The sequence below is a fragment of the Lepidochelys olivacea genome (genome assembly GCF_965140295.1).
Source record: "Lepidochelys olivacea isolate rLepOli2 genome assembly, chromosome: 2".
Lineage (NCBI taxonomy): Eukaryota > Metazoa > Chordata > Testudines > Cheloniidae > Lepidochelys > Lepidochelys olivacea.
In genome coordinates, this window is record NC_140412.1 from 154,589,929 (window position 1) to 154,608,575 (window position 18,647).

The following is an 18,647-nucleotide window of genomic DNA, read 5'->3' on the forward strand; positions in this document are numbered from 1 at the left end:
TTTTTCCCCTTTCTTTTCTCTTGTTCTTCTCTTCTTTGGCACCTGTTTCCCCATCTGTTCTTCTCTCTCCTTCCCCTTCTGTCTTTTTTTTTTTCGTATTCCATACAGCAAACACTAGAAGTGATGTTCCCCAGTTAAACTGGGCTTCTTAAGAAGTGCAGGCATTAGTGAGTGGACAGCTGCAAAGGGGTATGCCTTTGGTGTCCCGTCTCCTGTTCAGCTGCAGCCCTTTGCAGGAAGCTGAGCTGCATCAAAGTTTAACTTCCACAAAGCTATGAGTTCAACTACTTAATTACAACTAACTTTAAAAGCAGCCCATTTGCCTCAGAAGCACTGCAGTTCAACAAGAGAAAGATCTATGTGTGTGTGTGGGCAAAATATGGGGGATAAGGCCAGGGCCAGATTAACCCATAGGCTAATAAGGCTACAGCCTTAGGCCCTCCTATTTTTAGGTCCTATTGTAGGCCCTCGATTCCATATTGAAGTAACAGCTGAGTGACCGTAGCAGGGTCATCGGAAATGTTTTGTCTCATTAGATATTACTCTGTACAAATTAATCCATCAAGTCTGTGAATACAACTTATGGTGGTTGTGATTTTGTCTTTGTGAGCAAAGCAAGTGTTTGTGGGCCCAAGCAATATTGAACTTTGTACACAGTAGGCTTACACTGGGCAATAAAAACCATGTCAAACAAAGGAAGATGGCAGAAATTGAAGGAAGCCAAAGAAAGACAGCAAAGACAAGATGTAGTGCTGAAAGGTACTCCTTCTCGCCTAACGTTTTTTCTTCCTACTAAGTCTGGCGGTGAGTAAGTCCAGAATACCAACCCAAGTGGTGAAAAGGAGCAGCCTCCTGTGACTTCTCTGACCCCACTCCTATGAAGACTTTCCCAGTGATAGTAATACAAAAATAGCCTTCTCCTATGATCCAGGCAAGTGGGACATGACTTCTCAAGATCTCATTGCATATTGGACTGAGAAGGGCCCAAAGAAATGCCAGAATCTAGATTCTGACTTTTAATTGACAAAGTGAGAGTACACCAATCAGAATCGTTATCTGACCAAATCAGTGTTTGAATATGTGAAGCCTAACAAACAGATTGGCACATGAGAATTGCTCATCCATTTGCCTTCTAAGAAGAAAGTGTACTGTTTTTATTTCATGCCTATTTTCTGAAACCAAAAAGTGGGGAATGTTCTGTGAAGGCTTCAGTGATTGGTAATGTATGCAGTATTCTTCCAATCATGTAATGAGTGAGCAGCATACGTTGTCAGTTAGCTGAAGCTGTGAATGCAGTTGTTCTGGGATACTCCAACATCCTCGAAGCGCTAGAAAGCATTAAAGATGATGAATCGCAAAAATCAGCAACAAAAAAAATGCGAAGATCCTGAGTGATGCAATGCACACTTTGGAAACTGGTATTTTGTGTGAGATCTGAAATGATATACTTCAGCCATTCAGCAGGTGCAGTCTAAGCTTGCAAAGTGCTCAAGTTGACCTTTCTACTGCTGCAAACCTCATGAGGAGTCTTGGAACTGTTCTTCAACAAATGTGGGATAGTTTTCATGAGTATGAAATTCAGGGGGCTGCAAGGACTGCTAACCATGAGTATAAGTAGGCCACATGCTGCAAAAGACAGATATGCAATGATGCAACTGCCCACTCATTCAGTGACAAGGAGGCCTTCAGAGTTAATATGTTCATTACAATCATCGAAAAACTGAAGAATTCATTAGAACATCAGATGGAGGCATACAAAAATATTGACAACTTTTAGTGTACTGACAAATTTTCGCCTAAAATTTCAATTTCTTAAATCAGTGAGGGTATCCAACGTCTGTGTCAGAAGTACCCAGATGATCTCCCAGTAGATTTTACTAAAGAATTTCTTCAATTTGTTGAATTCACATCACACTCAGATATAGAGAGAAGAGAATACGAAAGCAAATCTATTTGGATGTACAGAGTTATCACTGAATCCAACGTGACAGTATGTTTTCCAAATGTTGAAACTGCATTGCTGCTGTATTTGTCACTAATGATCACTAGCTAGTGAAGAACATTCCTTCTCTCTTCTAACAAGGGTCCAAAATGTCCTCCAACCCACCATGACTCGAGCATCTCCATGCTTTGTCCCCCTTGAGCGTTGAGAATGAAATCATCAAGTCTTTGAATTACGATGACATAACATCATTGATGTTAAAGCTAAAGCTAAGGAAAAGAAATTGTTTGAAGAATTGAGTGTAGTGAGAGTAGAATTAACTTGTTAGTTTTACATAAATATGTATGTAGATGTTTGTCACTTTTTTTGCAATATGTAATTCATACCTAGGTCCTTCCCTCCTATTAGCCTTAGGCTCCTCATGACCTTAATCCAGCCCTGGATCAGGCACTTGAATGGAAAAAAGGACTACAAGTAGGGCTTGTAGAAAATTTTCTGTCAAAACTATTTTGCTGGAAACATTGGACTTTTTGACTAAAGAATCTTTTTGTGAAGTGTTTTGACTTCAGTGAAAACATTAACTTTTTGTCCAAACGAACACTCAAAAACTGAAAAGTTTTGGTCAAAACATGAAAAAATGTATTTAAAAATGCTACTGAAGTGCAGCATGAGTTGTGGTACAGTTGCCCCGTGGATCCATTCTCCTCTATGGGCCTACTTCTCTGGCTAGACTACCTGTGGACCTGGTGTCATGACGGATAATCAGCTGAACATGAGCTCCCAGTATGAAGCTGTGGCCAAATGAGCTAATGCAGTCCTGGGATGCATAAATAGGGGAATCTCAAGTTGAAGAAAAGAAGTTTGGCACTGGTGCTGCCATTGCTGGAAGAATATTGTGTCCATTTCTGGGGTCTACAATTCAAGAGGAATGTTGATAAATTGGAGAGGGTTTAGAGAAGAGCCATGAGATTGAATGAGGGATTAGAAAACATGCCTTCTAGTGATAGACTCAAGGAGCTAACTCTCTTTAGCTTAACAAAGAGAAAGTGAAGGGATGACTTGACTATAGTCTACACATAGCCACCTGGGGAACAAAATATTTAATAAAGGGCTCTTCAGTCTAGCAGAGAAAGGTATACCAAGATCCAGTGGGTGGATGCTGAAGCTAGTCAAATTCAGGCTGGAAAGAAGGGGTACATTTTTAATGGTGAGAGTAATTAATTTACCAAGCAAAGGTTGTGATTGACATTTTTTTAAACCAAGCGTGGATGTTTTTCTAAAAGATGTGCTCTAGGAATTATTTGAGGGCAGTTCTGTCACCACGTTATACAGGAGGTTAGACTAAATGATCACAGTTATCCCTTCTCTGAATGTATGAATCTCTCGATGCACGTGGTGGCTCAGCAAGAAGGGAGATTGTGATGCATCCTGAGAGATGTGGTCTTGCCAGGGAGCCTGACCCACAGAGGAGAATGGGGACTACAATGTGCCCAAACTTTAACTCTCATGAGATACCTCTGTGGCACTTCTGAACAGACTTTTTCTTTTTGCTGAAAACTTGAAATATTCTATCCGCCACACCATTTTCTGATCTGCTCTAGCAGTAAGCTCTTGCTGACACAAATCTTTCTTTTTTTTTTTAGACGGGGACAAACATTGGGTGTAAGTCTGAGAGTGTTCGGACTGTCCTCAGACTTTTTACCTATATTCCCAGAATATTTGTATGTTTCTGCCCAAAGGATGAGCAGTGACCTAGTCAACAATACAAGCCATCATCATTAGGCTTCAGAATTAACACCTGTTGAAATGAATGTGGACAGTTCAGACTCAAAACTATTGTAGTCTAATTGTGAGAATGCACATTATTTACCAAATTGCCTGGATTTGGGTACTTTTCAAATAATACATTTTTATTCTGTTAGACAAAATAATGAATCTTTCAGAATCTTTAATTTTTGTGCACCAATTTCTGATGTGAGAGATGACTGTAGTACCATTGAACGAGGTGTTGGGTGCAGGACTGAGCCCAAAAGGCCTCCACAAAAGATGAATAAATCAGCATTTTCACTATATGATCTAATTTGTATAGTATGTATTAGACCAGACAGCAAATGTGAAAAATCTGGAGAGGGGGTGGGGGGGGTAATAGGAGCCTATAATAAAAGAGACCCAAAAATCAGGACTGTCCCTATAAAATCGGGACATCTGGTCACCCTAGGATGTAGGGATACCTTTTATGCAGCTGAGATATGTAGAAAAAATAAGACAAACTGTTAGTATTTTCCCTTTCACCATTTATTTAAAATATTATTTTCAAAAACATACTAAAGGCATCAGCAGAAAATGCCTCAGGCCATTGCCTGAGAACCTGGAGATTCCCCCTGTGATGGGTTAGACCCCCCTGTCTGGGTGTCACCGGATGTGCTGGGATCCTATTGAGCCCACCGGTCCTACGAGCCTGGGTTTCCCTTGCACTGGGTTGCTGTGCCAGGCTCTCAAGCCCCTTTCCAGCACAAACCCAGACAAGGCCACACCCAACTGCAGACGCAGACTGAAATCAGCTCTGTATAGGAGGATTCAGCTAGGGGAATGAATGGCCAGCACTCCGGAGCACACACCATCTGGAGTGTAAACCCCCTAAAATATTGTCTTGTGCTGTATAGAGAGAGCTGTGCAACGCAAGTTCATAAAAATCTTCCCATCCCTCAATGTGGAGGGAGATGTGCACAACTTTTTGTCCTCTCCCTTCTTCTCCCCCCCCTCCCCCGATATGAATTGCACAAACTGGGTTTTGGAATAAAAAAGTTTGTTTGTTAATTTCTATATTTGAAAATGCTAAATTGGGAATGGTTTGGCTCATAATTCAGCTTTTTCTTAGAAAAACAGCCCAGCCAGAAGTGACTGTATTATCAGGGAAGTGATGATGAGCACAGACAAAAAACCCCTGTTTCCAGACTTGTTCCCTCATGTTCTCAGCATGCCGAGAATCATTCTTCCCAGTTTCTTCAAGAAAACTTCTTTGCCTGTCTGACCATTTTCAACTTTTAACTTCTACTACAGAAGCTAAATTTGAGAACTGTTTATCTATCCTAAAAGAAGTTAAAGGTACCAGGAAAGAGCTGCTATTAGACTCAGTTGTTGCTGGTGTTTCACACAGTCTACAAAGGAAAGCTGCTTTTCAGAGTCCACTAGTGGTTGGTTTTTGCTTCTGCAGCAGCTCCTCAAAGAGAGAGCTACTTTATAGAACCTCCTTTCCCCCACACCTACTTTCCTTGCAGGCTAAGCCTTTTTGAACAGTGTCAAGGTTCCTCCCCCACTCTGAACTCTAGGGTACAGATGTGGGGACCTGCATGAAAAAACCTCCTAAGCTTATCTTTACCAGCTTAGGTCAAAACTTCCCCAAGGTACAAAATATTACACCCGTTATCCTTGGACTGGCCGCTACCACCACCAAACTAATACTGGTTACTGGGGAAGAGCTGTTTGGACGCGTCCTTCCCCCCAAATACTTCCCAAAACCTTGCACCCCACTTCCTGGACAAGGTTTGGTAAAAAGCCTCACCAATTTGCCTAGGTGACTACAGACCCAGACCCTTGGATCTTAAGAACAATGAACAATCCTCCCAACACTTGCACCCCCCTTTTCCTGGGAAATGTTGGATAAAAAGCCTCACCAATTTGCATAGGTGACCACAGACCCAAACCCTTGGATCTGAGAACAATGAAAAAGCATTCAGTTTTTTACAAGAAGACTTTTAATGAAAAATAGAAGTAAATAGAAATAAAGAAATCCCCCCTGTAAAATCAGGATGGTAGATATCTTACAGGGTAATTAGATTCAAAAACATAGAGAACCCCTCTAGGCAAAACCTTAAGTTACAAAAAAGATACACAGACAGAAATAGTTATTCTATTCAGCACAATTCTTTTCTCAGCCATTTAAAGAAATCATAATCTAACACATACCTAGCTAGATTACTTACTAAAAGTTCTAAGGCTCCATTCCTGGTCTATCCCTGGCAGAAACCAGCATACAGACAGACCCAGACCCTTTGTTTCTCTCCCTCCTCCCAACTTTTGAAAGTATCTTGTCTCCTCATTGGTCATTTTGGTCAGGTGCCAGTGAGGTTACCTTTAGCTTCTTAACCCTTTACAGGTGAGAGGAGCTTTCCCCTGGCCAGGAGGGATTTCAAAGGGGTTTACCCTTCCCTTTATATTTATGACAAACAGAAACAGTTCAGGTGCCATTAACAGGTTGCTAAAGATATGGCAGCTGGGTTGTGAAGAAGGGGTGGGCAGTGGAGGTACACAAGGGAGGAAATATTAGGAAACAATGAGTCGTTTGAAGATCCAGACTAAAGCAGATGGAGGGAAGAAAAATTCTGTGCAACTGCCTGTAAATACCATTTACCTGTATAGTTTTATCTGTACATATTTCCATAATTACCTATATACTTAACTGCAGCCTTGGTGTGTACTTACTAGTAAATGACACATTGAAATAGAAATAAACACCTATAGAACAAAAATTAAGAGTGAAACATATTACATTTTTTCCTATTGTCTCTTGTACTTCACAGATGAACTGTTTCTCCATAGAAGGACATCAGAACAAGGAAAATAATTTTTTTTCAATATTGTTCCTTAAGAAATATTTTATATATCCACATTAGAATGACATTAAGATACATAATGTTTTATTGGTCCATTGATGCTGTCATGAATGGTTGAAGGTTCATTCAAGGATGACATAATTTCACACCCACGCACATTACACCGGGGTAGTCAATTATTTTTTGTCACGGTCCAAATGTCTCAGTCAAGGTTATAGTCAGAGTCCAGACTCCAGAGAAAAATAATAATATTGATAAGTAAAAAGATTTCGCGTTTGGCAGTCTTGATTTGGCCAGCAGTCCACCTATTGACTACTACTGCATTACACCATAGCTCTTTCTCTCTTGCCTCATCTTGTGGTTTGGAACTGGTATTAGGTGAACATCTAAAAGCAGATGTCGGAGTAGGTCTTCAATATAATTCCCACTAGCATCTCGAGAGGAATGGTGCTTGCCTGAAGACCACAAGAGGCAGAATGCCTGAGCCACTGTCATTGGTACCTCAACGATCTTTACCATGGCTGTAACTTATATAGTCACAATGGAGCCTTTACTGATTTTGCACTGGTTTTTCAGTTAATTGATTCTAAAAACAAAATCTGAAAAAAGTTAAATGAGGTAAACAAATTTTGTTTCTCAGCTGAGACCTTGAATACCAAGCTTCAGTTGGGAGAAGGTTTGCATGGCTAAGTTATAAACCCTTGACCAATAGGGTTTCTACTGGAAGGTCTAACAGCAGCATAAGTCAGTATTCAGATGCGAAGTGACCAAAAAAAAGTAACTTGGTGGACTTTAGACTTGGCCCACTCTGTCACAAGACCTACAAGTTTATGGAAGGGGGAATGGTTTTCTTGAAGAAACCAGACGTTTTTGGATAGCAATGCACAGTATTGCTTACAACATCAGCTAGGTGTTTCATTCAGCAACAATTCTGGTGGCTGTGATGGATCAGGAAGTTTCTTCACTTTGGTAATATTTATGTAACCCATGTTTTCTGATGGTCACATCATCCCAGCCTTCAGGTGTTTGCATTCATCTGGGATTGGAGACTACTAGGGATTGGAGAATACTCGTGTGACCTGCCTCTGTTGTTAGAGGGGTCTTGATGGGGAGGGGATGAGGAAAGTCACTGACATGCATTTCAGGAGCCTCTCCTGGACTGGGAGGCACTCAGAGTCTGCGAGAGGAACCTGTATAGAAGAACCAAGTTGTGTGTGTATCATGTCTGGGCCTCACCCACCCCTGCTTTTCTGTTGATGACACCATACTGTGGCACTTAGGGGAAACCGTGTGTGAAGATCCTGCCTGGGCTTATGTTAAGAGTTCTGAAAGGTTGGTTATTATATTATATATGGTTCAATGTTATAAGCCTAGTAGAAAGGATTTTTATCCTCCCCATGGTTCCATAATACAGTATTACCAACTTCAAAAGTTCAAAAATCATGGGTCCGATGACCCAAAATCATGAGTTTGGCCCCAAAATCACAAACATTATATTGTGTATGCTTGGTCTGTCTGAACTCATATTGTCCACCCCAAGATGAGCATGTGTGACAGACTACAGTTAGTGTTGCCCATTCTCCAAAATGTGCGGGGTCAGGTGATTCTGGCCCTGCTGCAGGGTCTCTCGCTGCTGCCTAATGGTGCACAGCTTTCAGCTGCTCCCCAAACCCCAGCATTCCAACTCATTACTGTCTCCTCCCCCCCCCCCAGCCCAGCAACTAATTGTGCTCCCTCACACCGCCACACCTGACCACTGCTCCAGAGGTACCTCTGCTCTTCCTGCAGCTCCAGGGGTTCTTCACCCCTTCTCCCAGGCCCGGTGTAGTGGGGTCTTCTCTCTCCTCCCAGGGTGTCTGGGGGCATTTCCAAGGGTATTAACTCCTATCTTGGGAGAGGGGTGCAGACTGACTCTTTGTTGTTAGGAAGGGAGGCAAGAGCTGGGAGCAGAGTCACGCTGAGCTTCTGGGCTCTTTCTGCTCCCCCAAAGCCACCTTCCCGTCCTGTGAGAATGATGTCGGCTTTTCTTGTCTCATGGAAGGAAGGGGAGGAAGAGCTCTGCCTGCCTCCTGCAACAGCTCTTATTGGCTGCTTTCCCTCACAAGGTGGGGTATTAGGGAAGGCAACCAATTGTGAGGGGAGGGTTACCCAAGGAGGGCTGAAATTTGAGTCAGAGCTGGAGCTTCTTGGTACATTGTGAGACTGGCCACAATAGGGGCCGAAATAATGTCACTGGTAATGAGCGTTGACGACGCTGCTAATAAATGTGCCATCTCACATGAGAATCCATCCGCCTTCAGAGTTGCTGGTTCTGCATCTGCCCTAGCTTGTTTAAAATCAAACCCAGGTTTCAGTTACACCAAGCCCACCGTTTTTAACGTGTAATGTAATACCTTGGGTGTAAGGGTCACTGCCTCTCAGATCAATACATATTGATGGTCCGCAGGACAAATGTCAGTATCCAATTATTTGTATCTGATTATTTCTTGAGTAAAAGCGGTGCCAGTTAAAGGCAAGTGCGTTAGTAAATTAAACTTCTACATTACTAATTGTAGCAGAATGTGATTGTTCTAGGATGTTTGGCTGATTTGGCAGAGTCAGTTGCATGGGCAGATCCAAAATATTGAAGTTTTTACTCCATTTTTAGACATTTCTTATTCATACGAACTCTCACTGTGAATTTTCCTGAGAGGAAAGGGGTGGGTGAGGGGAGAAAAGGAAACCTTGGATTGGGGCTTTACAGCCAGATCTCTGCAAGTTGATCTCTGCACCTGTGCAGAACTCCATTGGCTAAAAGGGACAGATACTAACAAATCTTTTCTAATACCTCCTTTCAGGTCCTTGGTCACAAATGTTACCATAAATTTGGAAGCTTTATTTAATTGTACTAATTATGTTTTTCTCCTGGAACTTGATGAATTACTATTTACCCTTTCTGAGTAATCAATTATGCTGATATGTACTGTTATGTACAACTACTTAAAGCCTTGAAAATGAGTTGTGGTTGTTATTAAATAACCATACAAGAAATGATCCTAAATTGCATGCTACATGTTCTTATTCTTATCCATTCTGGTATATGATGGTAAATGATTCTTTCTTCTGGAAATAATTGCAGAAAATCTTCCTTATCTTTCTTTATCTGCAGGGATTTTGTTCAAGGCTGAGCATATCTTAGACATGCCAGACATCTTTTTTTTCTCCTAGCCTTTAAATTACACCATTAACACTGATTTTCATTTTTGAATAAAACACTGTAGGTGTGAAAATCATTATGGCTAACGCACATTCTTACAGTACTTGTGATTCCATCAAGTGTAATTGTATACATATCAGGGCTCTGATTTTTACTTTTGCTTGACTGCATTTTCAAATGGATGCAGGGATTAGAGGACATCTCATCAGAAATGTTAATCTAACAGAAAAATGCCCATCACCATAGTACCTAGATGCATAATACAGCATTGGAAAAGGAACATTTGTTCCATTTCCATGAATAGGCAGTATCTGTTCATTTCTTCCTCGATGATAGTTCTTCCCACTTGTAAATTTTATAACCATTACTTAGAATTGAAACCAAAAGAAACAGATACAATCTGCCCCCTAAAATTAAGCAGTATGCTTCTAATTTTTCATTCTGTCTTCCCCTTGTCTTCAGGGGATACTTTTGTGGGGCGTTGGGAGTGGGTCCATCTAGTTTTACTTTTGTTGTTTTAATTTTGTTCTTCTCTCTTTCCCCTCTCCCGGGGCATTCATACAGAGCTACATTAGTGTCTTTGCAGTAAATCTGGTTGGTAGAACTGGGTTCAGTCTAAAGCTACTCTCCTCCTCCAGAACCCAGTAGGTTACTGGGGCTTGTTTTGTCCTTTCCTTTGCTCATCCCCTCCTCTCCATCCCACAACTACACAAAGATCTCTCCCCTCCCCCATGGACAGTGAGATCCTCTGCCTCCAGAGAAATGAGATTCGTCTCTGGAATCCTGCAGAGGGATATCTGTCAGATAAGGATCCACATGGGGAGAAGCTCTGGGCACCCTCTTGTTTGGGTGTTCGCAGAGTGGGATTCCTCCCTCTGGCCCTGCAGAACATACCCACAAAAGGTTGTATTATCTTTTCCACAGAGCTCTCTCCATAGTTAGGTCCCCTGGGAGCGGGGGGAGATTCTGGCAGTGGGGCTGCATCAGAGCCATGCTGCCAAGGACTGCCTCCACAGCTGCCACAATACATAGCTGCTGCAAAGGTGAGAGGCTGCCACCTGGATGGCCCAGGCCAGGCCTACTGCTGCTCCACAGTTTGGGAGTGGGTCTCTTGGCCTGTACTGCAGGGCAAGACAGAGTGTCTGACAGATCAATATTGAGAAAAATCCATGGGGTGATACTTGCTTAATTTTCCTCATGATGAACACTATCTTGTGCATTAAATTATGAGAGAAAGCAATAGAGCCCATGGATCAGCCGAAGGGCTGAGTAGGGAGGAGCAAGGTGAGCCCAGAGAGCCAGGACTCAGCCTTGCAGAGGGGTGGAATTCTCAGCTTCAGGAGAAGTGAAAGTTTGTGGGCTACAGCATTCTTGGACTGCACAGCATACTTACAATTCTGCTTGCATTATGGTGAAGAAAGTTACACCTTGGAAAATGACCTTGAAATTTTTATTTGCTTTAGAGAATAGGGGGCCAGTTCTCTGTTATATTCTCTGAAATAGCCCCCTTATTCTGTGCTAATTGTTTATCATTAGTATTACCATAACATTCAAGTTGCAGTGGGGGAGGTTTAGGTTGGATATTAGGAAAAACTTTTTCACTAGGAGGGTGGTGAAACACTGGAATGCATTACCTAGGGAGGTGGTGGAATCCCCTTCCTTAGAAGTTTTTAAGGTCAGGCTTGACAAAGCCCTGGCTGGGATGATTTAGTTGGGGATTGGTCCTGCTTTGAGCAGGGGATTGGGTGAGATGACCTCCTGAGGTCCCTTCCAACCCTGATATTCTGTGATCTAGGAGCACTAATCATGGATCAGGACCCCACTGTGCTAAGCACCGTACAAACAAAACAAATAGAGTCCCTTCCCTGAACAGCTTACAATCTAGGTAAAAGACAACACATGGATACAGACAGGTTGGGGGAGCCGATGGAGGGATGCAAAGAGAGGGCTGACATGGTCAAAGTGATGGACTAGGAGAATGACCTTTGCATCAGCATTTTGAATGAATCTAAGTGGGGCAAGATGCATTTATCGGGCCAGAGAAAAGGATCTTGCAGTAAGCAAGATACAAGATGATGAAAACTTGGATAAGAGTTTTTTGTGTGGGTGGATGGGCAAGGCCATATCTCAGATGTGATGCAGAAAGAAACTGCAAGACTTAAACATAGCCTGGATGTGAGGATCTAAAGAGAGGTCCAAGTTGAAGATGACACTCAGGTTATGGGCAGGGTGGCATCATTGTCAACGGTGTTGGAGAAAGAAGGTAGCAGAAAGGGCTTGGAGTGGAGGAATATTAAGAGCTTGGTTTTAGTCATATTTAGCTTGCACTGACAGCTAGCCAGCCACATGCAGACGTCAGAGAGACAGGTCAAGATGTTAGTTTGGACAGAAGGAAACAGGTCTGGGATCTTCTTAGTATGGGCTAATGTAGTGCCCATCTTTAAAAAAGGGAAGAAGGAGGATCCTGGGAACTACAGGCCAGTCAGCCTCACCTCAGTCCCTGGAAAAAATCATGGAGCAGGTCCTCAAGGAATCAATTCTGAAGCACTTAGAGGAGAGGAAAGTGATCAGGAAAAGTCAGCATGGATTCACCAAGGGCAAGTCATGCCTGACTAATCTAATCGCCTTTTATGATGAGATAACTGGCTCTGTGGATGAACGGAAAGCAGTGGACGTGTTGTTCCTTGACTTTAGCAAAGCTTTTGACACGGTCTCCCACAGTATTCTTGCCAGCAAGTTAAAGTAGTATGGGCTGGATGAATGGACTATAAGGTGGATAGAAAGCTGGCTAGATCGTCGGGCTCAACGGGTAGTGATCAATGGCTCCATGTGTAGTTGGCAGCCGGTATCAAGTGGAGTGCCCCAAGGGTCGGTCCTGGGGCCGGTTTTGTTCAATATCTTCATAAATGATCTGGAGGATGATGTGGATTGCACCCTCAGCAAGTTTGCAGATGACACTAAACTGGGAGGAGTGGTAGATACACTGGAGGGTAAGGATAGGTTACAGAGGGACCTAGACAAATTGGAGGATTGGGCCAAAAGAAATCTGATGAGGTTCAACAAGGACCAGTGCAGAGTCCTGCACTTAGGACGGAAGAATCCCACCCACCGCTACAGACTAGGGACCAAATGGCTCGGCAGCAGTTCTGCAGAAAAGGACCTAGGGGTTACAGTGGACGAAAAGCTGGATATGAGTCAACAGTGTGCCGTGGTTGCCAAGAAGGCCAATGGCATTTTGGGATGTATAAGTAGGGGCATTGCCAGCAGATTGAGGGACGTGATCGTTCCCCTCTATTCGACATTGGTGAGGCCTCATCTGGAGTACTGTGTCCAGTTTTGGGCCCCACACTACAAGAAGGATATGGAAAAATTGGAAAGAGTCCAGCGGAGGGCAACAAAAATGATTAGGGAACGGGAACACATGACTTATGAGGAGAGGCTGAGGGAACTGGGGATGTTTAGTCTGCGGAAGAGAAGAATGAGCGGGGATTTGATAGCTGCTTTCAACTACCTGAAAGGGGGTTCCAAGGAGGATGGCTCTAGACTGTTCTCAGTGGTAGCAGATGACACAACAAGGAGTAATGGTCTCAAGTTGCAGTGGGGGAGATTTAGATTGGATATTAGGAAAAACTTTTTCACTAGGAGGGTGGTGAAACATTGGAATGCGTTACCTAGGGAGGTGGTGGAATCTCGTTCCCTAGAAGTTTTTAAGGTCAGGCTTGACAAAGCCCTGGCTGGGATGATTTAATTGGGGATTGGTCCTGCTTTGAGCAGGGGATTGGATGAGATGACCTCCTGAGGTCCCTTCCAACCCTGATATTCTATGATTAGTGTATGCGCAACATGCCTCAGGTGGCACGTGACCAGGATTCATCACTGAATTTGGTCCCTGGGTTGGATCATTAGTTTCACCGGCCTGGGCTGGCTACTGATGAGGAATGAGACGTGAACACTGATTGCAAAGTCCTTATATCAGGTTTGCAGCAGTGATGGAATAGGCTGCTGGCTTGTAAAGTCTCTCTGGTAACTTCTAAGAGATTGGAAGGTCCTCAGTCCATAGTTTAAGATGTTCCTTTTCATTTGTAAATCCACAATCCAGAGAATTGGAGCAGGAAAGAGGCAAAATGGAGGTGTTTCAAGGGTCTTTTATATCCTTAGCCATGTGCATGAAAATTTACTGTCCCAAACAAAGCCCTCAGGCCCTTTGTAAGGAAAGTTACTGGCCCAAGATGGAGTCCAGGGTCACATGAGCATATCCCATGTTCTTACATGGTTTGCTGAATCACAGGGAGTGGCCATTGGCTCCTCACTGTCTGAGGCATCCACAGAAAGACCTACTGGGTGGGATGAGGGTTTTTTTTAATGGGCCATTATGAGACTGGAGTGTCCTTAATGGGTCATCAACACATAGCTGTCTATCCCTGATGTAAATCTATCTGGAGGGTGTCAGGAACAAAACATGTTTAAGATAAAAGTACGTAGCCAACATTCATAACTTCAGATATAAAGATAATACATGCATATAAACAAGATAATCATACTTAGCAAACCATAACTTTTCCATTGACACCTTACATGATACATTTTGTATAAAATTTATGGAAATTGTGTAACCGTGGTAACAGTGATGGTGATGGTCACCTTTCTTATACACAGCATCAGAGTTATTATTTGAGAACACATGTGGTAACCTGGCTAGCCTAGCCTAGCCAAACTATGAGGAGAGGCAGAGGCAAACCAAGACAAGGGGGCTAATTTTAGATTTTTAAAACTTTATAAGGGAAAACACCAAAGTTGTCTCTGGAGTATAAATAATATAGAACATTACCAAAGACTTACTATTTATAGTAATAAACTATGCATTACCATCTCATTAACTTTTGTGAGCTTGTACACCCTGTGCAGTTAGTACCACGTGCATTGTTATTAACAAGAATAAAAGAGATTACTTTACAATACAGTGTCACTCCAGAGAAGAATCAACTTTTCCTCTCTTTGGCTGTAAGTACAGCTGCATTCTTGCTGTCCTGTTCTTTGCTTTCTTCAGCTCGAGGTGCTCCTCCAATTCAGCATTCCTGTGGCTGTCCCTCTCTTCAATGAGTTTATCCACAAGTGGGGTTTATTCACCTAGTGGCCCTCACTTGTCCATTAGGTGCCTTTGAACTGTGTTCAGTCAATAGATGTTCACACAATCTCTCTCTCTCTCTCTCTCTCTCTCTGTGTTCATGTCTTTTAGGTCCTTTGTGGGTGGGCTTCTGGTTGATTGCTTCTAGGATCTGTTTACATCTAGCACAGCTTTTTGATCAATTCCTTTTTTCACCAATTCCTTTCAGGTTTTTCCCTGGATATTCTCTCTGGTAAGTCTGTAGATTTGCTTTCCCTCTTCTTCCCTTCTCTACCAGCATCTGCTCATGTACCCAGGTCTGCTTTTTTTCTGCTTCTTCTAGCCCAAAACCTTTCCTATTTTCCTCCTCCTCACTTCCTAGTCCTCTACTTTTATTGTCCTGTTCTTCTTTCATTTTATCCCCTCACCTGCTACCCAGGCTCCAGTTCACCTGTTAGCTCAGCACCTCCATCCTTCTTCTCTAATGGCTTTTTCTGACTGCCCCTTCGGATGGATTCCAAGCGCCCTCCCCAGCTCGAGCTGCGCTCTCCTTGGACGTCTCTCTCCCCGGGACAGCATTCTGTGCTGCTGCATCACAACTGCAGCAGGTGCTAGTGCCAGGGTGCGGGTTACTACACATGCACCTAGCTGGTGTGGCAACCAGGGTAGTTAACGAGCACATTAAAGTCTTCATTTATATCTTTTCATGTTTACCTAATTTGGCGGCTGCCGATGGCGCTTCATCATTCAGCTACTAATAGCAAGGTCTGACCTAGCTCTTTTGTCTGTAGCTCTCAAAGTACTTTACAGATGATGGTATGTATAATTGTCTCCATGTTACAGAGGGGGAGGCTGGGGGACAGAGGCAGAATGACTTGCCCAAGGTCACCTCGCAGGTCGGTGCTAGGACCAGGTGTAGAGTGTAGATCTCCTTGCTCCAAGCCCAGGGCCTAACCTATTGGTTCATGCTGCACCCTAGAGTAACCTCACTGTAGCGCGCACTAGGTTCCACACCGCCTACCTTAGAAAGTCTGGCAATATGTTTGTCCTTCTTAAACTGGCATCAAAGCATGATGAAAGCATGTTCTATGTTTTCTATTGGGTTTCCACTGCCAATGTCACCAGTGATGACATCGCCTGTGGTTTTATCCAGGGTCTGTCTCTGTGGTGCCTGAGTATTGACATTTTAGCAGGAAGGTTGCCATGAGCGTTGTCCTGTAAATGATTATCATAACTATTTTGTTTTTAACTTTCACCTACATTTCATAGTTCCTGAAGAGTGAGAAATTCTTTCCTTCTGCTTTTATTCAGCCCAGCCCCCTGAATACAGTTTTCTCCAAATTATTATCAAAAGTGGTAAAGAAAGTTCTGAAAAACATCGGTGTAAATGGATCTGTGTTTGTGGTTTGTACTACTGTAGAGCTCTGTAGGTCTCTAACACAAACCTAGCCCAAAGCAGGAAAGTTCCTTTTCCATTTAAAGAAATGTTATCAAGCTAAACTAGTGGCGGGTAACCTGCAGCCCATCATGGTAGTCTGATTGCGGGCCGCGAGACATTTTGCTGACGTTGACCGTCCGCAGGCACGGCCACCCGCAGCTCCCATTGGTGGGAACGGTAAACCGTGGCCACTGGGAGCTGCGGAGGTCCATGCCTGCGGACGGTCAATGTCAAAGTGTCTCGCAGCCCGCAATCAGATTACCCTGATGGGTTGCGTGCGGCCCACGGGCCACGGGTTGCCCACCACTGTGTTAAACTGTTAGAGTGGGATTTTTAAAAGCACACAGTGCTGATCTCCCTCTGCTTCCACTGAAGTCAATGGTACAACTCCCATTGTCTTCAGTGAGATTTAAGCATTGGGCTCTTTAAGTAATCGCCCCCCTTACTTTTCATGTTTATGTGTGGGGTTAATAATATTCAAATCCCCCCCCCCCAAAGCTCTTCTTTGATGTGATGCCTATAAAAAAAAACTTGACAACAGTTAGGCAGTTGGTGCTCTGAGACCATGCTATCATATACCTATCATGCTGATCAGTATTGTTGCTTTGTGCTCCCCAAGTCTGTTTGTCTGTCGCTCAGTCTGTTGTCTCTTGTCTTAGGCTTTGTCTCCACTATCTTGCTTTGAGCCACAGGGCCATGCTGCTAAAAGGCACACAGGAGAGCTCTCCTGCTGACAAAAGACTTCCACCCCCCAGGAGCAGCAGTGGCTTTGTCAGCAGAGTGCTTCTGCCAATAAAGCGCTGTTCTCACTGGTGCTTTTCATCAGTAAAACTTTTGTCATTTGGGGGTGTGGTTTTTTAACACCCCGGAATGACAAAAGTTTTGCAGAGACAAAGGCCTTAGAGGTTTCAGAGTAACAGCCGTGTTAGTCTGTATTTGCAAAAAGAAAAGGAGTACTTGTGGCACCTTAGAGACTAACCAATTTATTTGAGCATGAGCTTTCGTGAGCTACAGCTCACTTCATCAGATGCATACTGTGGAAACTGCAGAAGACACTATATACACATGCCTACTCTGCAACGTGAAGGTGTGATTATAGCAGGGGTAGGCCTACTTGTCTTAGCTTTTATCTAGCTAGCATGGGTAGTAATAACAGTGTAGAATAGGTGGCCTGGGCTAGCAACCTGAGCAGGTCTTGTATTCTGGATGCTAGCCCATGCTGAACCCATGCCACTACGTCTACACTGCTACTCTTGCCCACGCTAGCTAGACTAAAGCTAACATGGATACTCCTATCCCTGCTACAATCACACCTTCACTTTGCAGTGTAAACACTTTGTTCTGTTATTGTACCACCCCTAGCACAGTGAGGTCCTGGTCCATGACTGGAGCTCCTAGGTGCTACCATAATACTAATCAACAATAATAATGTGGTACATATTTATAATGTTTTCAGTTTGAAGGATAACAGTGTGGCTTGCAAACTGGGCGGGAATGCAGGACAGATGTTTTCTGAACAGATTCCAGCCTCCCCTAAAATCCACAGCACAGCTCCCCCTTCAGGCTTTGTGACGAGAAAAGCAGAAGGGGCAGAGGGGACACGGTCTATATATTTGTGTGTATCTTGACTTCTGCCATTATCTGTCTGGGGAATGGGCCGTTTATGTATTAAGGAGAGCACTGTTTGTGAGAATATGGAAGAGAATAACTGTTCTGGCAGTGTATGTGTGTGCGCCTGTCCGTGTGGTGAGGCAGAATGTAGCTGTAAATACAGTGCCAGTGGAACAGCTATACCTCTGGTAGCCAGTTGGCACACAGCATCCGGAACAAAAGTAGCTACTTTTAAAAAAAATCTGTGTGGGAAACTTACTTGAAGGTTTAAAGATGAAGCTGACATTATACCAAAAATTAAATCATACTACATTATCCATCTTTTTTTCTTTTTTTCCCTTTTACAGAATTAAATGTAAGGGAGTCTGATGTGAGAGTGTGTGATGAGTCATCATGTAAATATGGGGGAGTGTGTAAAGAAGATGGAGATGGCTTGAAATGTGCATGTCAGTTTCAGGTAAGGACTTTGCACTTTTGTATCTGCTGTGATTTGAAATACTGGGCTATTTATAGGAACACTGAGAAGTGTGTTAGTTTTAAAGTTTCAGCTACCTAACATTTGTGCAATCTGATCAGACGTGTTCTCTAGATTCTAAATCTGTACTAGTACAGGTTGTGAATCCCCCTGACATGGAGTTAGAGGGACTATGCTCCCAACCAGCTCCCCTGCACAGCCTCATTAGGACATTCTGCGTCCTAGGTCCAAGGATGGGTAGGAGAGCAGGCGTTGTACATTTGATGTT

General features: G+C 43.3%; 1 protein-coding gene across 1 annotated transcript in view; it reads left to right on the forward strand.

The window, feature by feature from the left end:
- The window catches only part of TMEFF1 (transmembrane protein with EGF like and two follistatin like domains 1), a 216,845-nt gene that overhangs the window by 106,665 nt on the left and 91,533 nt on the right, over positions 1 to 18,647 (forward strand). Inside the window, exon 2 of the mRNA XM_084620250.1 lies at positions 18,252 to 18,361. Coding sequence (XP_084476376.1) covers positions 18,252 to 18,361 — 110 coding nt within the window. The remainder of the gene's footprint in view (positions 1 to 18,251; positions 18,362 to 18,647) is intronic.